At 33.8% G+C, this 25,591-nt stretch overlaps 1 protein-coding gene across 2 annotated transcripts; it reads left to right on the top strand.

Moving 5' to 3' along the window:
* Positions 1-99: 99 nt before the first annotated feature.
* AK7 (adenylate kinase 7) lies at positions 100-25,591 on the top strand. 2 transcript variants are annotated; one of them, XM_068682856.1, is made up of 18 exons: positions 109-802; positions 1,342-1,521; positions 2,703-2,811; positions 3,813-3,907; positions 4,351-4,461; positions 6,500-6,583; positions 7,164-7,252; positions 7,760-7,850; positions 9,797-9,874; positions 10,437-10,586; positions 12,114-12,242; positions 12,726-12,870; positions 13,764-13,892; positions 14,884-14,952; positions 17,008-17,205; positions 20,753-20,973; positions 22,708-22,866; positions 23,959-25,586. In XM_068682856.1, exons 1-18 carry the CDS (start codon positions 719-721, stop codon positions 23,995-23,997), a joined length of 2,160 nt encoding a protein of 719 aa, XP_068538957.1. In that variant the 5' UTR covers positions 109-718; the 3' UTR covers positions 23,998-25,586. The 2 variants fall into 2 exon arrangements, with proteins under 2 accessions (XP_068538958.1, XP_068538957.1); XM_068682857.1 differs by lacking the exon at positions 10,437-10,586 and having other exon boundaries at positions 100-802; positions 23,959-25,591.

Raw genomic sequence — 25,591 nt, 5'->3', positions numbered from 1 at the left:
ACCATAACTTTAACATAGCTTTAAAACTTTTTTTCTTTTTTTTTTTTTTCTCACAGAAATACTAGATTTTGTCTTCTTCAGTGCCAAGAAGTTGGGAATAAACTCCCTCCTTTATTGACTGCAGGTATTCATGTTTGTTGTAGGATAGATTGAATTAGGTATGAAAAAAGTATATGTACATACTAAGTGCCTGATTATATTTGTGATAGTCCTTGAGTTCTTCAGCAGAGCTCTGAAAAGCAACTCCCCAGATGAAATGTTTGAGTGAGGACTGCTGTGGGTAAGGCCATGTTGAACTCTGTGAGGAAGTGACCTTACAGAGCTGCTCATTACACATTGCTCCCTGCACGTTACTGCCTTGCCTTCCTGACTCATTCTCGATTGATCTTGATTCACCTGAGGAAGATGATGGAGGCAGAGATGAGAAAGGCACACTTCCACTCCATGATCAGGCAGGTTCACACGTAAAATACCCGAGGCAAGGCTACACCAAGGCTTAGGCTACACCAAAACTCCCCATAGGCAGCCACCTGCTGAAACTCCCAGGCCAGCAGGAGCCGGCCGGAGGGCAGGATGCCGGTGTGCGGTCCCTCGGCCCGTGCCCGCAGCGCCCCGCGCCGGCTGTGAGGGCGATGCGGCAGCGCCCGGCCCCGCCTGGCTCGGCGCAGCCGCCGCCCGCCCTTAGCAACGAGCCGCGTCGCCGGCTGGAGCTGCGGCCATGGAAGCGGGGCTCGGAGCCGCTCGGAGCCGGCGGATCTTCCTCAACCACCTCGACTCTTACTGCGGCCGCAATATCGGCGAGGTGATGGCGTGGCGACCCCCGGCTGCTCTCCTGGCCGCCGGGCGGTGTCCGGCCGTGGTCACCTAAAATGGCTGCTGCGAAGGGGGACTGGGGGCAAGGGGGTGAAGACAGGAGGGAATAAGAGGAGGAGGTGGAGGTGTGTGTAGAGCAGGTCGAGACTGGGGCGGCAGCTTCGGGCTGTGGTGAAAGATAATGCTTGGAGATAACATCTCCCTGAGGTAACGCCTTCTGGAGAGGAGTCAGGTTGAGGAGAAGAGGCGTCTGGGGACACAGCAACACCTTCACCTCTGAGGCTTAGGACACAGCAACACCTTCACCTCTGAGGCTTAGGGCAAGCAGCAAGATAAAATGTCGCTGCCGAGTTCGTGCAGTCCATAACATTTCCCTGCTTACCCAAGTCGTTTTCTGAGCTACACTGCCTGCAACAGCATCTAAGCTAGTCAGCAGCATTGGTGTCTTTCCAAGACTATGGGAAGCTGCATAGTGCAGTCCCAATGCGATACATATTTGCATACAAATGTGTGTCTTGTATATTGCAGTATTTATCCAAATGTGTTGTTGGAGCATCACTAGAAAGCATAGATGAAGAGGAGGAGGAGGATGAAAAGAACTCAGCTGCTGAAGTTTCTACTAGGCCAAAGGAGGGAGTCTACCAAATAGTTGGTACCCTTTCTAAGCCAGGAGGTACTAAACCATGTTTTGCAGAGGAAACATATGAAGTAAGTAATAATCTTTTTTCAGGTCATTGTTAGGTAACGTTAGGAATACTGCAAGTCACGTAAAATGACCAACCAACATTAATAAAGTGTTCTCTTGCTGCTGGAAATTGTATGCATATTTTACTCCCTATGCTTCCTGCACACTTGTCTCCTCCCTGCTAGTTCTCATACAGCAAAAGTTGAAAGAATCCAGTCTTAATATATATATATATATAAAGATATATAAATATAATATAAATATTATATATATATATAATATATATATAAATATATATATATATCTTTATATATATATATTTAATGGACAGGATGTTATCAATCCTGATAATCCACAGGTCTGTTTTCTTTTTCTTTCAAAGCACACTCTCTTGTGTCTCCTGTATCTTTTATCAGCTTAGGTAGTAGTACTGAAATCAAAGTCAGTGTCCTCCCGTCTTAATTTTTCACTGAAATCACTGCTTTCACTAGCAGCTAATTGTTCTGAATACCTGCATCTTTGTATATATGTCCAGAGTTTGGTTAACTGAAGAAGGCTTGTTTTAAAGAATGTAATTGCTTAATGTTTTCTGAAACTAAAATTGACTCTGTCTCAAGATGCTTATTATCCAGAATCTCTTCAAAATTTTGAAAGTTTTGTTCTGAACTTCTATCAAGATGAGCTGTTTAATCTGAAAATTATGGTTAGCTATATTTAATCTCGCCCACTGCTGTCACGCAGAATTTTTGTTGGGTTTGTTCAAGTGTTGCAGACAATCCACATTTAACAAAGACGGGATGTTGTTTTGCAAGGAAACTGACATTTTCCTATGTCTTGTCCATTCTGCCAGCTGATCCTTGCTTAAAATACCTGTAAAAGTCATAGATATTTTTGTGATACTAATAATTATACTGAAAATACAAATCCTAAAATAGCACTTAAAATTGTACATACTTCTGAACTATATTAATGTCTACTTCAAATCAGAAGCTTCAGCATTTAATTTTCATTTCATCATCTTATCTGACAGATATAGTTTGATATCAGTCATATGAATTATTCTAGCATCCTTTTCAGAAATCTATGTGCAAGAAAACTGCATTCTATCTATCAGAAAGTTACTGTTGAAAAATAATTTTGAATAGATTTTCCCCCCTTCTTTCCTGTGTTTTCTAACAACAAGTTTTAACTATTTTTCCCACAGGTCTCTTCTCAGAAAGAGCTCTTAAGTTATTTGCTTGAATGTGAGATTATTTTATATAACATCACTGAGGATGCAAATCAAATTGAAGAAGCAAAATGGGCTGCTTCTGGTTAGTATAGCCATCGACTGAACAGAAAATTGTTTGCTATATAGCCACCAAAGTTTACGAGAAATGTGTAATGAAATGACCTTGGATTTATAGTTTACTGTAATATAAAACTAGCATCCTTGATAGGGAAATGCTGCATGAATTGTTCAATTAATTAGCAAGGGACCATTGATTGCATTTTAGCATTCATAAGCTAGAGAAGCTGTCATAGAATGGTCCAACACTTTAAATGACATATCTGTGTAGGCAGCTATTTCCATAAATAACTATCCACAGCCATCTTATTTATTTGTGTTTGAAGGTAGGCAGAAAACTTGCTCCTTTGGTATTCAAATGATGTTTAATATTTTATATATATATATATATATATATTTGCTTAAAACTGCAATGAAAAATACCATTTGGTCTTTCTGCAGTTTTTTCCTGATTGATGCAACCGAATTCTAATGGGTATATGGAATCTTCTTATGCCGACAATGCGAAATTGCTCTTTATATGATAGTTAAACTAAACTATACATTTCCGTGTATTGTCTAAATACTTAAGTAACATTGTAAGTTTTCAAGGACTTAACAAAGTATCATCCACATGTAATTATTTTGTTCTACATAAAATTCAAATAAAAAAAACTTATTTTTGTAGATTTGTTGTTTCAATTATAAAACACTTTTATTTCAGTATCTTTGTAGTCAGTAAAGATAAATAATTTTCTAGTATAGATTGTTTCTTTTTTTTCTTTTTCCACAAGATTTGTCTCTATGGAGATTATGTTCATTAGTGGTAATGTGATCCTTTCTTCCCGTTATTTTTCTATTTGTTTTATTATTCGTTATTGGTTTATTTTTATTTTATACCAAGCAAAATAAAGAGCATTTGCTTCAAACTACATAACACAGAACACTATAGCATAAATGTCTGTACAGGACCTCTACAGAGAAACAAATATATGGCTTCAGTAGAACAGTTTACAATAAATTACATCCTTTGCTTTTGTTTACCAGCCCTACATACAGAAATAGAGCATTTTGCGACACCAAAGGTATTCATCCTCATTTCAACAGTAATGACCTGGGCAAAAAGCAAACCCCCTGACCCAGTAAGTAATAAGAAAATATTCTTTTTTTAAGTGAATACATCCATTTAATGGAAAATATTCATTGAATTTTATTAAAGTATTTCAGTATGTATTTCAGTACTAGCAGGTAAGGTTAGTGTCAGCAAGTATATTTTTTTCTCACAGTCCTTTCACATGAAATCTTGCTTTCTGCCAGAATTGTTAAATCTATTCCACTGGATAGAGAGATTTAGGCGTTGAGCTACAATGATAGGGAGATATACAGGAAGATATTAGGACTGTGTAGACATGCTAACTATCAAGTGAAACTTAGAAGTTTCATGAATTTCAAATGAAAACAAAATAGATGTTTTGTGACGTTTTTAAAAACTTGTTTTTATCCATCTAGGCCTTTAACATTTGTTTTGGTTTAAAGCATGCATAACAGTTCCTTTTTTTTTTTTTTTTTTTTTTTTCCTTCCTAGGATGATTCTGAGATTCCTTTTACTGAGGAAGATTATCGCAGAAGAAAATCTCATCCTAACTTTATGGATCACATAAATGCTGAAAAACTTATTCTAAAGCTTGGGAAAACTGTATGTAAAGGTCTTTGTGGGGAGGGAAGAGAAAAAGTTTGGTCATCTCAGAGCATTATCTTGATGTTAGAAGTTACCAACAATTTGAATATTTTTATTTTTTTTTTTGATAAATGTGAATAGCACCCCTTATTAATAAAATATCAAGAAGGCTACGTTTTTGAAATAATACATATACATACACATAATAACATACACAATACAGATTCCTAATTTTCTCTCTTTTTTTTTTTTTTAGCTAGTGAATGAATCATGCTTTTCTCATTTGTAGTAATACATTGTTTCATTGGCTGTATGAGAGAGGAGTAAAGCTGGGGACTGTGAGGGAAAATCTCAAGGATGATTTTAGACCTATCCCCCACTTAAAACGTTTTATTCAAATAAAACAAACATACCAAACAAGCCCAGAGCTGATTATACTAGCTAAAATGTGACATCTAGTGGTTTTAATGAATATTACACAGGAACTTGAAGGTCTTTACCAGTGACTGTATAAATGGAGCTTGCCTGATCATTCGTGGTGTGTTTTTTGTTGTTGATGTTTGTTTGTTTCTATTAAGTATATCCAAGTCATCTCAAGTAGTACCTTCTCATATGTGTGATTTGTGACACTAAATAGGTATTTTTAGAGAATTTTGACTTCTTTTGGAGGTTTGTATTTCACTGGGTGCTAAAGTATTGTTGCTTTCCCATACAGAAACTACTCCGAGGTAAATGATAGAAGATCCTATTAGTTACCTGCTCCTTAGTGTAGATGAGAAATGGCTCCTCCTTTGCTTTCATGAGAGGCAGGCTTTTCCTGGTGGGAGACAGTGCCTTCTGGGGCATGCGTGCAGTCTGTCCAAAGCAAACTTGGGAACTGCTGCTCTTAGGTTAAAAACAGATTCTTTCTCTTGTGTAGTACTAAGGTACTACACAAGCAAACTTAGTATGGGAGCTTTTGTGCTCTCTGCAATGTCTGATTTTAATATTCCATGTGATTACTAACAAGCTGTTGTATTCAATTGAGTTGAGATAGTTTTTGTTACAAAGACAGAAACACATTGCATGGATAACATACAGTGATGTATTATTATTTCCTGGCATCCCTGTATATGATGCTTTGCTTATCCAATCAAAGATTGACTAACAGTGTTGTTGGTTTTATATTTCTGAAATAGTATAAAAAATGTAGCAAACTATGTTTTTTTTCCACACACAAAAAAGTTGATCCCAAGTCCTAGCATTTATAGCCTCTGCTGGTAAATGCAGGTTCTGTTATGTAGATGTATAACGTCTAAGATCTTTACAATATCAGAATTATTTAATAATTTTGTTTAGAGTTAAAAATATCTAAGCGACTGGTCCTAATTTAAAAGATTTACTTGAAATTTCCCTCCTTAAGATGGTTTAAGTATGGGTTATTTACTGTGTGAAACCATCCTCAACACTGATCCAATCAGTTTCATTTTATGTAAACAGTCATCCAGAACTGGCAAACATATGACCAGGTTTGCATAACGGTCAGCAAAAAATATGAGGGTCAATTGTGATGTATCATTAGAAAAACACTTTATAGTCCACTGATTTTGTTTGAAATTTTATATCAAAATGAAAGCAGAGTGATTATAAAAGTATTGAACCTGCATTTCCCACTTCTTTAGACAATCAAATGCAAGTATAATGCAAATAGGAAAAAAAAAAAAGCTTCAATGAATTTCATTGTTACATTTCTTGTAAAAAGAAAGTTGAGGCATAAATTATGCAGATCACTTCATTATTATAAGTAACTTCCGATTTCTTAACTTTTAAACGATTTTTGAGAATTTCAGTTCAAATGAAGACAGGTCAATTCTGAGTAATGTTTTTTTGTTGTTGTTGTTTTAAGGAAATATTAACAATATGTCTTACAAAACTACAAGCTATGCAACAATTGGTCTAATTCCAAATTTAAGTGATATAACTTGAGAAATTGCATACTAAATATATAAAGTTTCAGTGTAAACCATTAGGAGTACAATAATTTTATAAATACTTTCTTGTTGGTTTTACTTCACAGAATAAACATGTATTTTCAACTTATGTTGTTGCTTCAGGACTTCAGTATGGAGCTGGGGAAGATGTCTTACACTACTTTTTTAAGGTAGATATCTAAGCATTTTGGGGGAGTTATTTAATATCTAATGGCAAATTGCAATGGAATTAAATGCATTTCTAATAGCTTTGGTATCATAAGTTTAATGTTCTTGTGAACAGAATTCATTATTTGATCCCTTAGAAAAGTATTTTAGCTACAATTGAAGTAATTTCCATTTTATTTTTTTGAATCTGCTTTTGTTTGTTTGCTTTGTTTTATTTTCGTAATTTTAGAACAGTATCTACAAGTGCACTTTATAATGAGAATGACTATCAGATCAATGGAACCAAGAAAAATGTCTTTCTTTTCAACATTGCATTCCTTTTCTTTTTCCCAAGCATTTTTTTTTTTATTTGGGATACGAAGTACTAAAAACATTTGTCAATATCAAAGAGTATCCTTTTAAAAAATAATAATTTTTTTTTTTTTGGCTGCCAGTATTTCTCAAAATTGTTTACTACAGTTTCATCAGTCATTCAGTAAATGGAATTTTATAATCCTAAATATATAGAGTTGCCACTACACAAATATACCATATTAAATGTAACCATTTACTTCTAACTTTGTTGTCAATTTGTAATTTCAGATAGGTTGGCTCAGTGAGGCTACTGCAATACCTGTTTTTGGACATGGAAACAATTTTATTCCAACCATTCATGTTCTTGATTTAGCAGCGTAAGTTTCACTTGGACAGTGATTGATAAGTAACAAACCCAATAGCAGAATATTGAGGCTTTTAAACTGAGGCAGAGAGGGTTTAAGAATACTATTTGGCCCATCTTATTGAGGCAGGCAGAGACTTCAGTATCTTTAGTACTAGATATTCCTACGGGAAACCTGGGTCTATTGTACAGGTTCTATGCTTTTAAGGAATTACTGGCAAGGCTGGATATAATGAGTAGTATCACTTAACTTGCACAGAACTAGAAATGCATCACGGATTCTACAGCTTAAATTAATATGTTGTACAGGTGTTGCTTTTTATCCTTTGAACTTCTTTACAAATAAAATATCTATCTTTATTGAAGGTAATATCTTCTTTATTGAAGGTAATATGCATGAAAATATTGTGCTCTGAGTTTTCCAAAATTAAACGTAGTCATTGTATTTGGACAGCTTCTGAATTGCATCTAACGCGAAAAGTCCCAGTATGCTCCTATACTTGACCTTCCTATGTTTCAGAGTGTTACAGAATGTAGCAGACCACAAGCCAAGGTTTAACTATATACTTGCGGTAGATGAGTCTATGCACACTCTTCAAGAATTAATAAAGGTAAGAGATTTTATTCCTTTTCTTTTTCTTTTATTTTCTTTTTTTTTTTTTCCAGATGTTTATAAGATTTTTCAAACTGTACATTTTCACTGAAGTAGATGTCCCTAAGTCTTCCTGAATTATCTTGTGTAATAAATAATAAACAAAATAATTTTAAAATCTACCAAGACTTTTGTCCTTTAAACAAAATGTATTACTTTGACCTCTTTCTGCAGAATTAACTTTGAAAGTATTATCATTAACTTAAATAGAAATTTTACTGAAAACTGTGCTGAGGTGTTATGGGATTCACAGTACTATAGTCAGATATACAAAAGTCTTTAAAATATATTTCCTTTCATTTGCATGAAGATATTTTGTTTTTCCAAGCATTTTTAAATGAACTCTAGAAATAGTCTGGATGACACTATTGAACTGTAATTTACAGTGAGACTCAAGAGTTGAGAGAAGCAGCTAATACAGTGTAACAAGAGATTTTCCCATGTAGATTGAACAAATGTTACATAAGAACAGTGCATTCTTTTTCAGTGTCAAAGAATATTTCATGGAACTGCCTTGTAGGAAGGTCACAACAAGATGTATCCCTTGTTTTGGTTCAGGCCTACAGGGTCTCACTGAAAAGTTAATAGTTGAAAAGTCCACCTTGTATAAGTGACCATAATTCAACATTCATGTGGAAAAAGCAAAGGTCAAAAGAATCTTTGTAGCTGTGGCCAACTATAGGAAAGAGCATTATATAAAAATGAGCATAAAAGACATTAAAAATATTAAATAGAGAAGAAATGTAGAAGCTATTGAAACTCACATTATTAGATGTATAAGGCCATTGCATGCTACTTATTAAGAAAAGATTGGGAAAGATAAAATTATAATTGGCATGGCTGAGGGAAGCAGGATGGCAGACTTCAAAAAGTTAGTTATATCCTGAAGAAGAAAAATCGTAAAAATCTGGCTGGATAAGAGAAACAAAACAAAATAGACTTAAAACAATATTAAAGGTCAATTATCAGAAAAGACCTAAAATTAATATCCTTCTATTTTTTTTTCAAGCCTTTGAAGAACAAAAAGCTTGCCAGGAAATCTGTAAGGCAAATCAATAGTATAAAAGGGTCACTTACAAAAGCCTAAGCTGTAGCAGAGATATTTTGCATTTAGTGAGTATAGGTAAGAATTATGAGAAATACCTTGAGAATTACTTTAAGCATACCACAGCTGTTTCTAATTTAGGAAGACTCTGAGCTGAAAATAGTCAAAGATTAGGAGAGCATTTGGAAGAAGTATCATGCATGCTTTTCCTACTCTTACTTTCATTTAGGTGTCCACTAGCTGAAGCTGTTTGAGACAGAATACTGGAAATATTTGGCCTAGTGCTCTATAGCTTTTTCTGTCATAATTTTATGGAATCTAGCGTTTTTTGTTGTTGTTGTTGTTTTTTTAACCTTTTTTAAGGGACTGCAGGAGTGATTAACTTCTGGCTAATGATGAAATGAAACTAAAGAGTTAATGATGGCATTTCATTGATCTGAAAATATTTCCTGACTGTTAACAGAATTAAATACTTATAAAATCTGAAGTGAGAATGCTAAGAAATAAGATAGGTCTTCAATTTGATCTTAAGCACTATGAAGTTATAGACTTAAGAGCTTTGAAACACTTGGCTATTTTTTGTTGTTGGTTGGTTGGTTTTGTTTTGTTTTATTGCAGCTACTAAAAAGGAAGTGATAAAACAAAACAGAGATGTTTAATACTAACATTAAAGTTAATGTTCTTTGATCTATAATTCCAATCAGTATACTGATTTTTTCAGGTATAGTGTAACATAACGTTTAGAGCACAGATTTTTATCTCCAGAAATCCTGTTGTTTTTTTGTTTGTTTGTTTGTTTGTTTTTTCTAAGAATCTGATTTGATATGTGCATTACCTTATTTTTTTTTTCTTCTTCATAGTGTATCAGTAAAAATGTTGGACCAAGAAAAATTGAGAAGATTCCAAGAGAAAATGCATTCTTGAGTAAAGAGTTAACTGTTAGTAGTTTTATTTTATTACTTTTCCTTTTATTACTTAAGGAAAGGATCTAAACCTAAAGAAAATAACGTGAAGTATTATATTATGAAATGTAATTTATTTTTTGTATTTTATTATTAAAATGTATTTTATTTTTTTTACCTCAATTAATATTGAGGTATTACTAAGGCTGACAAACACAACATATGTAAATGATCATCTTCATCTATTTATGTGGAATGAACTGTTCATAGGAGAAATAAATAAATTAAAAACCTCCTAGTTTTAAGGTGTAAAATGAATTTATGAAGTTTTTTTCTCCTGCAATAATGAGACCTCTGTATAGTACCAAATAATGGCTTAATGGTTAATAATTTGATAATTCTCAAGAATACTTAAATATATATTAAAAATGTATGTTTAAAAAAAGCTTAAAATGTATATTTTGCACTTCATGCAAACATGCTTTCCCTGTGCTTAAATTCTTTCTACACCATTCTAGTCTTTAGTTTAAGCCAACAGTGTTATTTTAACATCCTAACATCCATAGCTTGCATCTTTAAAGTAGTTTTCCTCCCTCAGCAAACACATTTGGATATTTTGCTTATGAACCTACGAATGGAAGCTGTATTTCTGAAAGAGACTTTCAACATTAAGTGGGTTGCTCAGACAGGATTGGTGGAGAACATTGGAAGGATTGTTAAGGAATACAAGCAAAGTCGAGGACTTCTGGTAATGGCTTGGTGTATGCTGTTTTAAAGTGCTCTATTTTTTCAAATATAAATAGCTATATAAACACAAGCATTATCTTTTTAAGTAAAAATGAACAGAAGACTGACAGATGAAAAATAAGTGAACATAAAATCTGAAAATTCAATTGAAGAAATTACTTAGACGAGATAGAATATTAATTAAGATAATCACCTAAAGTTTTCTGTTATGCCTAAAATTGCAATCAGGTAAGTGAAAACAAGCTTTGTGATGGAGAAGCTGCTGCTTTGAAACTTGTTTCTGTAGGCAATATATGGCATTCCTGGTATATTAGACTTCAAGAAAGCAGTAACTGTCTATTTTATTTAAGATTTTTATGTCAGAGTCAGTAGCTAGGTGAACATTTTGTGTCCTTCATTATACTTAGTAAGTCAAAATACTTAACTACAATGTGGCTTTCATTTTACTCCACTCTGTTGTATAATGTAATGAGCAACTTTGCTGTTTCCTATGTTAACTAAATATTTAGCATTTCCATATTCAAATATATAAGGAAGTAGTTATTTAAAGGTGCATAAAAATGCTTGCATTCATTCAAGTATTGCTTGTCTTTAATATGATAAAGCTATTCAGCACGTCTGTATCATGTTCAAACTATGATAGGTTCAGGAAGTGTAAAACAAAATATAACTAGTATCATTCGTTCAAAGTTTTTTCTTTGAAAGTTCCTGCATACATCCAAAAGGATTATCAAATCTGTGCTTGTGTTAAACTACTGCATCTGTGTAGGTATGCCTGCAATTCAAAAAGTTTGATGTAAAATAAAGGCATACCATGTGGTAAGTAGAAGAGCTTAGCTAGACCTCTGTGCCAGTCACAACTCTGAAAAAATTCATTTGCCAGGTTTTGTTAGAAATTATGTTAGAGATTATGTTAGAAATTAATGAATTCATTAGGTTTATATTAAAAATACTGTCAGGTTTACTGAATTGGGATATGAACTTAATGATGTATGGTTTTGAGTTTATTGCATGATATTTATTAAATGTATTTTGTAACTTAGTGATTCAACCATGGGCAAGATAGGCTGAAATGAAAAATTATTAACTTAAGATGGTGATGAATCTGAAATTTTTGAGGTCAGAATAACTATGGTGATGACAGCAACTCTACCTCAGCTGGAAAATAAAGTGATTGCATTTATATAGTAGAATATCTGCCACCTATCTCCAAAATCCACTGCCTATAAGATTGTGTTATGTCTCTTTTAACCATTTAACCTCTAATAGTGCCACTGTAAGTTGGTCTGTTAGGCTGCTAAGTAGAAATATACCTTTTTCTCCAAAGCTGAAGTTGTACCATTGAGTTAACTGCATTACTCAAAAGCAGTGGATGATATAGACCATGCTCAGTGTAAATAAATCTAAAATACATTTTCAGTTTTAATTATAACAGTTATTTCCTATTAGTTATACTGAAAATATTGTACCTTTTAAATAAAAATTTCGGTAATGTTTGATTGATGTTACATCTTTCTTTTTTCCCCAGCCTCTCAAAGTTTACATCCACGGTCCGCCTGGGATTGGCAAATCTACCATCGCTGAAAACCTCTGCAAACACTACAAGCTGCATCACATTAAGATAAAAGATGTGATTTCTGAAACAATAGCAAATCTGGTGTGTTACTAGCTGTTTTTTAGTATTGCTATTATTTTAGTTTCTGTGACTTTAAAATGTTTGCCATTAATTCATAAAATGAATTAAACTTCATAATTTAGTACCTTAAGAGTTACCAAAGGAAATAATCATGTTCCAACAAAATGTTTTGAAAAATAATAATATATTGATTGCTTTTTAAGTCCACCTATAACTGTTGGTATTATTTACTTTCTGGCTTTCTTTTCTGATGTGAAAAATACATTACCAAAACAATTTTAGATTTTAAAATGGAAATAGCTTTCAACATACTGATAATCTCTGGGGATGCACTGAACTCTTTTTAAAAATTTAAGGTTGCTCAGTCTCTCATAGTACAGGAGCATATATGAAATTCATTGTTTTTTTTGTTGTTTTTTTTCCCCCATTTATTACATCTGTGTATAGAAGAAAAGTTGTCCGTAGAATTTCTGAGCCTATTCACATTTCTGATCTTGTCTTCAGGAGAAAATTGTGGCTCCTAAAGAATTGGACTATGACAGTGTGGGTGAGGAGGGAGAAGATGAAGAAGACGAAGAAGAGGGTACAAATGTAGAAGAAGCACATGAATTGTTGGCTGGAATTAAAGAAAGCATGGAGCAGAATGCAGGTAGGAAATATGAAGTAATAAAAGGGGACCATCTTTCTACTTCTTTATACATTTTATATAATTCTTTTTAACCCCATAAATTTATATGTATGTGACTGAATGTTCAGAATCTTTAGATTCTTAGCCAGATTTTTTTCTATAAAGTTTTCTTCTCAGAACAGAGAGCATCATTTAAATAATATAAAGTAAAAAGTGAACTATGTAATTATCAAATTTGCAACGAAAACTATTTCAGCAAGAAAAATAATGGCAGTTTTTTGCAATCTTTATTTTGTTTAAAATAATAATGTCTTTTAAGATGTAATGTTTTAATGATATCAATAGTTTCTAATCTTGCCTCAGCTTTTAGAAGTCTTAAATATAAAATAAGAAGCTGGAGTCAATCATTGCAAGACAAAAAAATCAGGTCAAAACAAACTTTACTGCCATACTTTTGCTCCACAATGTATGCTAAGTTAATAAGTCACTTTATATCTCAGTCTATTAATCTGAAAATGAAACTTGCAAAACCTATTTCGCATTTGTTTTTGCAAGAATTTGCCTCATGGTTAATTGTAAATAGAAAATGTTTGCTTTGTAACATGCTTTTTCTATTCTATTTCTTTTCATATCAAGATCTGACTGCGTTATTCTAAAACGCCTAATTTCATGTTTAGTAGCCTTAAAGTTCTAATATTTATAACATTGTAAACACAGGTGTCATTTTATTTCATAGCGACGCTTATATTCTATAAATCTCTTAACAGCATGTAGTACACACAATGACATATTTTTTTTGGAGTTCAGAAAGTGTCTCTGACGCTCTTTGCTAATATGTGTGAATATGTTAGTAAATAATTTCAGGTATTTTTTTTCCATAAACTAGGTTCCTATTAACCTTCTTTGTGTTTCAGGTTGTTTAGATGATCAGTATGCTGTTAAACTCATTAAAGATAAGCTCAAATCTATGCCTTGTAGGAATCAGGGATATGTTTTAGATGGGTTCCCAGAGACCTATGACCAGGCAAAAGAGCTTTTTAACTGTAAGTACTGCTGCTTTTGTTTTTATTGCTGCTAATATTATCATTATTTTTCTCAGTGCCGTATTACTTGAAATGCATCAACACTGTTTTGACAGCAGAGCAAGGCACAAAACAGTTGTTTTCACATGCTGCTTAAAATTTAAGGATTGTAATGAATTGTTATGCACCTTAAACAAGACGGTTTTCAGATGATCTTGGCTGGCAATGTCCTAAATAAATGACCAAATACAGAGGATACTTTCTGTGTTGATATACTGTGTGCGAGAAAGCGGTAAGGCAGACTTTCTTCGTAATATTAAAGGGCTGCTTAACAGGGGGATCCAGGCAGTTCACCAATACATATTGTGTAAACCAAATTAGAGTGGGTATAATGGATGAGCTTCACTGGATATGACTTCGGTGGAGCTCTGCAACATACATCTCACATTGTGAGCTAGCACTATCTATGCATTAAGACCAAGAACCATCTCCATAAATTAAAGGATATAATTTTAAGGAAAACAAAATTCAGTCTTATTCATTTTACTATGCTGGGCTGTAAATCATCTAGCTTAGCTATTGCTCAAGTAGTTGAGCAGACTATTCATATCAAGAATAGCAGACAATTAACAGCAGAAACCATTTTAACCATACCATAGCAAACCATTTCTACTTACTAAGCTCTGTCACTGGCAGAAGAAAATACGGAGCAGCAGGAGAAGCCAGGGTAAAGTAGCATGGACATATTTTGTAACTGTGTATGCAAGTGCATGCTCTGCTGTATAGCTAAAATACTGTTAGTGTCCCATGGTAGAATCTGTGGCAGGCAACAGCATAGATTACTTACTGACTACTCTAAACTGGTGTCCAGGTTAGATTAATTTCCAACAGTTAGGCTACAATATGAATATTACAAAAAAAAAAAAAAAAGTGTATGGGGCATGTTATTAGTAAATATAAAAATATTGTTGCTTCAAATCATAATGTCAATCATTTATTGCTTTTGTTTTAGTGGAAGATGAAGATGAAGAAGAAGAAATCAAAGGCAAAATACCTAAATGTGATAAATTAATCACACCTGGTAAGTTTGACTTGTTAAATAAACAGAGGAGTTTTCAAGTATTGCTGCCACCAACTAGAAGTTTAAAATATCACTCCATCTGTTCATATTCCATTTAAAAGAAATATCCACGTAATGCTGCTACCCTGTTGTTTGCAAGTGAACAGTTAATCGATAGGAGGGTTTGGGTTTGTCTTGTGGGTGTATTTTCTTTTTTTTTTTTCTTTTTTCTTTTTTCTTTTTTTTGTTTTCTTTTGTGAAAATGCCATCAACTGTTTTTACCAAGAGCAGTGGCTGCCTTTGTTATGATCCATCTATTAATACCATCTATTGGTATTCCATCTACCAATGGAATAAATGTGTGCTCCTGAACATGGAATATTAATATATATATATATATATATATATAAGTTTAGCCCTTTGTAGTGTTCTTATCAGTACTTAGCATTGTATCTTGAATGATACTACCAAACTCATTTTATTGCATCAGCAAAGCTGGGAATTGAAATAGTTTGATTTCCACCTATGTAGAAAATGCTTTATTGTGATGTTTTTGCTATTCTTGATTTCTTTGGATTGGCATATTTTATGTTACAAGATGCATATGGTCAGGTAGTATAAAAGCTGAATGCCTAAAGCGTTTAGAGTTTTTTTTGCAGCCTGATAACTCGCTAGTTTCAATGGAAGTGGAGAAGATTCAGAACATCCTGAAAAAAATAATTCCTTTTTGCACTTAAATGAAGGGGAGAAAGAGTTGATTTAAAAGGAGACTTTTACCTGGTTTCATTTAGGAACTGCTGATTTCTGAAGTAAAAAAGGAAAGTGTGTTCTTTATAAACAAAAACACTTTCAATTACAATAGCAGAAAGAGGAAATGTGAATTACAATGGGCTGGAGAAGTACCAGCTCATCAAATGTGTTTAAAGGTAACTCCAATGTAATTTAAATGTGTGAATTATGATGGGCTGGAGAAGTCCCACTTTCTCTCCCAAAACAAGGACTTCAGGCAAAGGATCTGTTTTAGAAACACCTTATCAGCCTTGGAGAAAATTTGTTTTAGAGAACTGAATGATCCAAAAGGGTGTTTTGTTGATTTATGGAGATTTTTGTGGGTTTTGTCTTGTTTCTGTTTTTAGGGTGGGTTGCTCTTTTTGGCATGCACAAGGAGGTTGGAGGGGAATTGTCCCTATTTGGTTCTGCAAATTTCTCTCTCAAATCAGAAAAAATACTTCCCAACTTTGTTATATTAATAGGCCTTGGTAGTATGGAGAAGTGATATTAGATAGAAATATCAGAAAATATTGTGATAACTTATATGAATAATTAAAAGGCAGACTGGTTGTTGATAAAATACTGCAACTGCTTAATGAAACTTACAAGAATGGGAATTCTGAACTAAAGAAAGGAGATGATTTTTTTTTTATGGATCCTTTGACGCCTTCTGGTGTTCTTGTCTATGAAAGTACTACAAATAACATTGACACCAAATTTTATGGCATCTGGTAGCATAGTATGTTTAATCCACTGTTTTTTTTTGTTTTGTTTGTTTGTTTTTTGTTTTGTTTTTTTTTCCTAATTTACTTTATTTAGGAAAATACAGATTTATTTGTGAGATGAGAAATTGCAATACACTGTGATGACTCTTGAAGACTTGACAAACAAATGAATTGTTAAATTTTCCAGTGTTACTTCCTAATTCGGCTGCACTATTCACATTTGTTTATTTCTCTTCCTATACCAATTACATGTGTTGGTTCTTCTCTGTTAGCTTTCTCAGAAAAATTGGACTATGTTTGTTTCTTCTTTCAAGAATAGTCTTGTTGATAATGCTAAGAAAGAACTTGGTAGAATTAGAACATGTTGCTTCTTTGAATGCCTCCTCTTCATTTTGTTGGATTGCTCTAACTGGAGAAGTTGCATATCAGCATTTCTTAATTAAAGTATCTATAAGGAAATATTTATATACATACGTGTGAATTTATGTTCATTTGTCATTTAAAATGTATTATTAACAGAAGGTAGATATGGGGGAGGAAAAATCATATATGGACACTGATAATGTGTTCTTCTTCACAGAATTTGTTGTATCTTTGACTGCATCTGATGAATTTCTTAAAAACAGAATAATAAATCTACCAGAAAGTGTTGTTGCTGGAACTCATTATACTCAGGACCGGTTTCTGCAATCTTTAAGTCTCTTCAGAGAGATAAACACAGAAGATGAGACTGTTCTCAACTATTTTGATGAACTTGAAATACATCCTCAGTTTATTGGTATGAAATAATAAAATTCTTAGCTAAAATATCAATAAAAATTCCTGTAACAAATGTAACACTTGTGAAGATTGTACAGTAAATATATAAATATTTTACCTAACATATCAGAATAAATATACAGCAGGCATCTAACTATATACCTGTGGAAATATTTATGTGCTCATAAAGATTCTGAATTGTGCTGATTAGATTGTACAGTTAACATGTCTTTAAAATTAGGGTTTTTATTAATCATTTGGTTTTGTAGCCTAAATAACCAAGATAGTTATCTGATATAGTTTACAGATCTCTTCACTTGGCATCCTTCTAGACTAATAATAATATATTTTCATGGACTTTAACTATTATAGCTGCTCATATATTTTTTCTTTAGATTTAACCTCAGATGTGGTGAAAATATATGGGTATTCTGTAAGTATGAAAGAATATGATTAGAGATTAAAAGTGGAAGGCGTCCTTCTTGTTTCATACCTATGGGTGAGAAAAAATTTCTTCCCTATGCACTCCCAGAACATTGTGATCACTGGGAAATCTTGAGAAATCTGATAATGCAAAAACAATAAATACAGGATGACAGCATTCTTAATAAAACTGGTTTTAGATTGTGGAAGGGAGATGGAAAGAAAAGAGTAGAAGAGAAAGAACGCAGGGAAAACTTGCAACTACAGTAAAACTGCTGATATGTGGATTGTCCATCTAAGTGAGTTACAGGAAGTGATTTGTTGAGCAAACTTAAAAAAATAAAAAATAGAAAGTCAATTGATTAATGTCAGTCGTGGAGATTATCTTGAAAATAATACCATATTTGAGTTGTTAGGAAATGTTGCAGTGGAAAAAAATAACATGAATAATCATTTTAGATTTAGAATTATTTCTAAGCTACGCTCACATCTTTACCCTTTTAAGTATCCAGGTGCTGAGTGATTTTTGTATTATGTACTGATTATTTTCTCACACAGTTTTCCACTAAAATCTATTTTACCATTTTCCAATTCATAAAAGAAAGGAGGTGATAAGATAAATATATTTGGCTCTGTTGTCTTCAGTTGATGCCGCTGTCTTTCTTAGATCCAAATGGTAAAGATGATTGTCTTAGTCCTGGGAGGCTTGAAATGCAGGTTAGCTAGCACTTTCATTTAATTAAGTCTGAAGTAACTCTGATGCAGAAAGTAAATGTAAGAAATAATAAATATTAATAAGGTGTGATGTCATTAATCGGTCATATTTTAATCTTATAAACTTTGGGATATACAAGTAATAGCACTGTGCAAGACATTGTTTTATCTTGGTGAGGACTTTAAAGTGTATGGTCTATGACAGCATATTTCAGTGTTTTATGCTAAGAATTTTGTCCAAAGATTACTCTAAAAATCTAGTTAATTCTAAATTAGGAAAGCCACTGGTCTACTAGCTGATTAACTATTGAGGTATCACAATACTCACTGGTTAACGATTGAGGTATCACAGCTGTGGGGCTTAGTGACTTCCAGATGAATTTCACATTCAGTTTATAGTGATGATTTCCATCTTAAATGCAGAAGCATCTTTAGAGCCTGTTTATGTCAGGAACTGCTCCTTTCCCTATATTCCCTAAAATTAAAAGGTCAGATTGCAAAGATAATTTCACTGGGGAATCTTCAGCTCTGCATTCTAGCTGATATTCCTGTTGGTTTATCAGAACCACTGAATTAATATCAACAAATTTAAACAGGGAAGTGACTGTTATATTGGTCAGAAGAAAGAAAAGTTACCTAGGTTTACTGGCCTTAGTGGAGAACTGTTGAAGAATTGTGCTTGATTCATTAAATACTGACTCAAATTAATCAATATTTTCTTCCACCTTAATTTTAGAAAATCTTAACATATGGCCTTACAAATTGCTTTTATGATTACTTTTTTTTTTTTTAACTGAGTCTGAAATATGATTAGTACAAAGGAGTGGGCTTCAAGATTCTGGAAACGCTGCTCTGCTACAGTGACTCACTTCATGAAGTCTGCAAGTCTGTGTCTTGTTTTCTTCATCTGCAAATTGGAGATGATGACACAGGCACATTAGATCATCTACAAAAAGGAATGTTAAAACAGAATTTTTCATTTTTTGGTGATCTTTACTCCCTGTTAGGGACAGTGATAATTTTTTTTTTTCATTTAAAACCAATATTTTTAGGACATTTTAGCATTTAATTATGATTGCTCTAATGTTTGTGTTGTAATCTTGCTTCATCATCTGAGAAAAGACTATAGTCTTTGAGACCTCAAATTCAATGCCAAGAATGTTCTTAGCAATAATTTAAATGACTAGAAAATTGTCTTGCACTGTAATTTGTATATCCAGGTACAGCAAAAGCTGTATAATTAATGAACTCCTTGGCATAAAAAATAAATCATTGTAGTTTGGAATACTTCAGGAATGTAATTCCTGATTTTTGGAAAGAAGAGGCTCTGAAAGAATGTCATCATGCGTCATGTAGAATTATGTTAGCTTTCTACCTTGTTTCATTAGCAGAGTTTGGACTTCAGGTCTAAATCACAAAGACACAAATTCTTGAAATAATGGTATGAGTAATGCTTCTGTTTGAATTAGTGAAGAAATGAGAAGCATGCTTTGCCAATAGCTTTCAACATAACTTCATAAAGCAGAGGAAAGTGGAGTAGGGACTACTGAGCTTTAGACTAAATTCTGTATTTCAGTTGTTCTGTATGCCCCAAATCCTCACTTTCCCTCTTTTCCATGTATGTTACTATACCCTTTCTTTCAGATGTCTCCAGCACTTTCTGGGCTCCATATGCATTCAGTGCCAGGAGTCTTTTCCTTCTCCTGTCTTTTCCCCCCTTTTCCATTCTTTTATTTTTTTCACTTTTTTTTTTTTTCTTTTTCTGCAGGTTCAGTCCCCAAGTAGTCTTCAGCAGTTAAAAAGGAGGAGTGAAAGGAAAGATTTCCGTGGTCTCTGTGCTTCTACATGAAGACACAGATTAGTTTTGTAGGCATAATGTAATAAGAGTTCAACCAGAGATAGGTCTGTGTAATTGTAAAACACTGCGTGAGTGAAAATTTTGGAGTTTCTTGCCAAATTCTAACAACCTGTTGTGGAACCTGCATGAAGATACAGGGTCAGAAGCTGATGGTTTGATACCTGTAGATAAGCTGCCATACGAGTGTCAAAGAGAAGTATTTCTGATACTGGAATAACCTTGTATGAAAGTTTCAAAACTTAGGAATGCCGCAACTGCTGAAAAAAGTTGTAAAAATTAGTTGTAAACTAGTTATAAAAATTAACTATTTTCTCCCTAGCATCACATTAAAAAGACAAACTATTTTAGCTGAAACTAACAAAGAAAATTAGAGATTAAAAAAATCTGCTTTGTATAGGAAAAAAAAAAAAAAAGACATTAGTGGCATTTATAAGACACTCCAAAAAAAAAAACATACTTGAAAATTCAAGCAACATGAACACTGTATATATTTAGGTCTTGCAGTTATTCACTAATGACTATTGATAATTGAGAAAAGCCTTGCAAAGTTCTCTCTTGTATTGTTTTAAAGATGTAGCCAAATTTGAAGATCCTGAGAACAGATTTATTGTAAAAGAGATTGTCACAGAAATTGGGGAACCTCGAAATTATGGTTTGACAGATGAAGAAAAGGAGAGTTTGGAACGGAAAGCAGCTGAAGAACGCCTTGCCAGAGAAGCTAAAGAAGAAGCTGAACGAGAGCGTAGAGAAGCTGAGGAAAGGGCTGAAAGGATGGCAAACTGGGAAGAGTGGGTATGTTAATTTGCATTTTTGTGGAAGCCATTATTATTTATGTGTCTTAGAAAGCTGAAGCAATAGCGTTTCCAGCAATCTGTCATGTAAATATACTTGGAAAGTGTGGGATAAATTCTCTAGTTCCTTATATCATACTTTAGATCTTTCTCAGAATATCTTCACAGTGCATTTTGAGGCTCAAACTAAAGAACAAAGAATTGATCAATATCCCAGGCTGCATTGCTGGAAGGTTTCTGAGCTTGCAAGAGAGACATCGTTGAGACATCAGTCCTCACTTCAGCGCAGCCTCCCTGAGGCAGTCTGAAGGATGCTTTTTATTTGGTAATACTTTAATAAGTACCTAGTATTTAGGGTGCCTGACCTCACAGTTTTGCACATGGTACTTCTCCCTTATTTATTTTGCCACACCTAAGAAATTTTAGGTAAATAACCTGAAATACATATTATAGGAAATTGCTTGTTCACACCTAAAGTATTTTTTTTTCTTTTCTTTTTTTTTTTCCCCTCACCAGTAGGTAGTTTTTCTACTGCTTCCATTTATTCAAAAACAAATTGATCATTGCACAGATGAATCTTTTTTTTTTTTTTTTTACCTTTGAAAGGCCATATATATGCTTTTAAAGAAGCATTTATATTGCTCTGATGCTAGCTTGTAAATAAGAATCGTCTTTGTTATCTCTATGCTTATTTTCAAGGAAGTGAACTGCATTATATGGAGCTAAACTAGGTGTTTAAATAAAATGTGTAAGTTTACCCTTTTAAAATCTATGCATCTATTCGGTTGCCCTTGAGATTGTAGATTAGCTGCACTCTGTGTAAAAAGACCTAAGACCACTTGCAGGATTTATTGAGTAACACTTCTGGATTCAGTGAATCGGGTAAACATAGTTTTCAGTTGCTGGTCTCTTAGTTTTATCTGAACATTGCTTTTGTGTTATGCCCTGAGTATAGGAAAGCAATATTCAGGGTATCTTCATTTTATAGTTTTATATACATGTAGGACTAAGGTTACTTATGAATAAAGTGCGAGAAGAGAGGACAATAAACATGTTTTTGAGTAATCTTCTGGCTAAAACAGGATGCAAGTGTGCATCCTATTAAGTGCTATTGAACGTGAAAAAGGAAAACTCCAAGTGGATTTATTTCCCTCTTTCCCTCTTGTACAAGGATTATAACTAAACAAATTGATTTAACCTGAAATCAAGAATAAACTTAGCTGAACTGACATAAATGAAAGAAAAAAAAAAAAAAGAGATTTAAAAAGACATATTTTGAAGTTATTTAATGAGTTAGGCATCTCTCCTGTGTAAAAATATTCTCCTTTTCCCCAGGTCAAGGAACTCCCAAGAAACTATCTACATTTGCAGTAATATTAAGTTTTGAAGTGGTGAAGTGTTTAACAACCATTTTGCCAAATACTTTTGGAAATAGAAACACTGGAAAACTTCAGAATAAATCTCCTTTTAGGTGTTAGGGAGAGAGAAGTAAAATAATTTTGCTGGGGGGGTTATTTCCATTTCCTTCATGCTTAGTTTGCCATCCTTGGTGTGCCATGTCCTTTAAGATTAATAAGCAGTTCATTGTTGTTCTGTTAAGTGTGAGTTTTAAAGTCGTGTACATGATTTCTAGCACTATTCTCCTTTTTTCCCATAGGTCACAACCATTAGTTAGTAAAGTACTGGTAAAGTACTTATAGGTGTTCTTCTTTGTTGTTTGGTTAATTATTTGTAGAATAAACAACTGGAGGAAGTCAAAAGACAAGAACAAGAGTTACTGGAGGCCCAATCTATTCCACTACGAAACTATTTAATGAAGCATGTCATGCCAACACTTATTCAAGGGTTAAATGAATGCTGTAAGATCAGGCCAGATGATCCTGTTGATTTTCTGGTAAGGTCATTACATCTCTTTTTAATGAAATATGTTTAATGAAAATATTCACATGACTCTATAGAATCTCATTTAACATAAGGACTTGAATTCTTTTTCTGTACTTCATGATAACAATTAATTACCTGCAATTCAGGTAAGCAGGAAGTATAGTGAAAGCTGAAGTACCCAATAACTATATGGGATCATTTGACACATCAATCCAGTTTTGCTTTAGAGTAACAGGAAAAGAATTAGTACCAGAATCAGTTACGCTTCGGTGAGTGTTCTCTCACTCTGCACTTATGTACCCTGCCCATTCTGCTGTGACATAGAGACCTGCAGAAAGAGAGGCATCACTCTAACATATCACTCTAGGCACAATGATGCATGTTATTGTAATGTCTTCAATAACCCCTTCACGATACAGATAAATTCACGAGTGAATCCAGACAGACATTCATGGAGTGTCTGTCCAGTTCCAAAACACCTCAAGAAGATATTTAGTTCAACTTTCTGCTGAAAGTTGAGTCAACATTGAATTCAGACAGGAATTCAGATGCCATAAAGCTATAGTTGTATATATACAACTTTCACTTATCACTGTATAAGTAACTTTCCTAGCAAATGGAGTAAGAAAAGCAGTACAAGCAATCACTGTTTTAATGAAGAACAAAACAAAACAAAAAAAAACACAAAACAAACAAGTAAAAGCTTAGAATGAATGTTAGGTGTAGCTGTAGGAACATGAGATCTTTCCTACTAATCATGTAACATTGTATGATCTGAATTATTTGCTCTTTTGGGTCCAGAAATCAGGCCCTAGGGTACTCCCTAGGATTTTTCATGGAATAACAAATACTTTCATAATATATGACTCCTTCTCTTGCCCATGATACTGATGGGGTCAATGCTACAAAGAGGCAGAACAAGGTGTGTGGTATATATGAAGAAGAGGTTTCTCTGACATACTGGGCAGAGATTAAATTTTAGAGCCACTTAACACTTTGTGTGATTTTGCTTAAAGCCGTGTTATCCACTACATTGTTGTTATTTGGTGTAAATTTTAAAGTTGGAGACTTGAAAATAACTTCGGAAATCTTATTTTTATAGGCAGAATATCTCTTCAGGAACAATCCTGATACACAATGAGGTAACATTAAATCCTAACAGCTGTAGAAACTGTTACATGGAAAGGAAGAACATCGCTAATGTATTTTACAATAAAAATACTTAATTTTTGAACAAAAATAATCATGGTTTTGTTTAGGTTCATTATCTAATCTAAATTTTTATTTCTCATACTCTACTAGTATGTTGCATTGGGTTTTTAATATTCCTTGTGTAAAAGTATCATACGCTACACATTAATTAATACATTTGTGTATCTGTATTTCATGTATCTACTTCAATGTCTGAACCACAAGAATCTGTTCTTTCTCCAAAACTTTCCTCTTGAATTTTTTCAGTTGTGCATCATATTTAAGCAATATATTGTTGTGATCTGGAAAGGATAGCCTGAGGAAAATCTTTTATTTAAAAAAAAGAAAAAAAAAAAGAGGGAGAGAAGAAATGGCATCTTCACTCAAAACAGAAATAATAGAAGCAATGAGCACTCGTATTTTCTCCATTACCTATCAAGAGGCCAAAACACTTGCAACACAGCCCTCTTGTTGTGCTCTAGTGACTGACCAGTTAAACAATTTCCCAGTATATGTATGTCATAAAGCCTTTTTTTTTTTTTTTTCCTGTTTTCTTTCTTTGGTACAATACAAATCGGTGTACGTAGGTGTAAATCTCATCATTGATACTTGATAAATGTTTTGAAGAATGAGGAGTTTCCAGGCTGTTGATGTAATTCTTTTCTCTCTACTGATTTTCTGTGCCTTTCAGAGAACCTGTCAATGTCTGTGCTGAGTGAGCTGAAACTTGTATCAAATTTGGTGTAAAACAAATGCAAGATTTTGTCAAAACAAAAAGACAAGGACTGCTTGGGAGAAAGAGGGAAAAAAGGAGAAAGAACTGAAAAAAGTAGTGATAACAAAATAAATTGCACCTCCTTTACCAGTTAGTTTTAGTATTTAAATTTTAGATGTATTAATTTCCGAGGTGCTTATTCAGATATATTACTATTTTTACAAAGAAACAGTCCCCTTTTGGCTGTTTTCGACCAGTCACACAGTCAAGGCAGTGATGATAGCCCAAAGAGAGTTCAGGACTACTATCTCCTACCCTAAAGGAACATTTCTTGGGTATGTGAAGTTCCTGTATGCTGCCAGTCCATGTTACCACTTATCACGTGAGGCAACTGAAGATGAAATACCTGGTAATTTTAGACAAATTTGTAGGTTGAGTGCTACTTTTTCAGTGAAAATCGGACACTAAAAAATGAGGTAAAATAGGCCTTTAGTGTAGTTGCTGTTAATATATATATTTTTCTAAGAAGAAACTTTTCAGAGTAGATATGTGAAGTGTGAGAATTTTTAAGTTTTTGAAATCTGCGTGGTCTCCTTGTGGCAGAGCTTTTAAAACACCTATTAGAAAACAAACTCCCTGCTCTGCGTGGGACCAAAAAGAAAAAAAAAAGAAAAAAAGAAAAAAAAAGCCTGCTGCGGCTGACTATTCCCCCAGGCCGCGGGGCTGCCCCTGGGACCCCAAGCGGCCCCCACAGCCCCGGCTCCGCTCCCGCCGCCCCCGTTCCCATGGCGACCGCAGGCCGCGCTCTGCCCCCTCCCCTCGGGGCCAG

This window comes from Anas acuta, chromosome 5, assembly GCF_963932015.1.
Source record: "Anas acuta chromosome 5, bAnaAcu1.1, whole genome shotgun sequence".
Classification (NCBI taxonomy): Eukaryota; Metazoa; Chordata; class Aves; order Anseriformes; family Anatidae; genus Anas; species Anas acuta.
Note: the sequence above shows the minus strand (reverse complement) of the source record. Positions and strands in the feature narration are given on the sequence as shown.

What these genes read in the sequence shown, in the direction of transcription:
- AK7 (XM_068682856.1), top strand. Translation starts at nt 719, where the DNA reads ATGGAAGCGGGGCTCGGAGCCGCTCGGAGCCGGCGGATCTTCCTCAAC. An exon ending in TCTTACACTACTTTTTTAAG is followed by an intron (nt 6,584 to 7,163) that starts GTAGATATCTAA and finishes TTGTAATTTCAG; the next exon opens with ATAGGTTGGCTCAGTGAGGC. An exon ending in AAGCATGGAGCAGAATGCAG is followed by an intron (nt 12,871 to 13,763) that starts GTAGGAAATATG and finishes TTTGTGTTTCAG; the next exon opens with GTTGTTTAGATGATCAGTAT.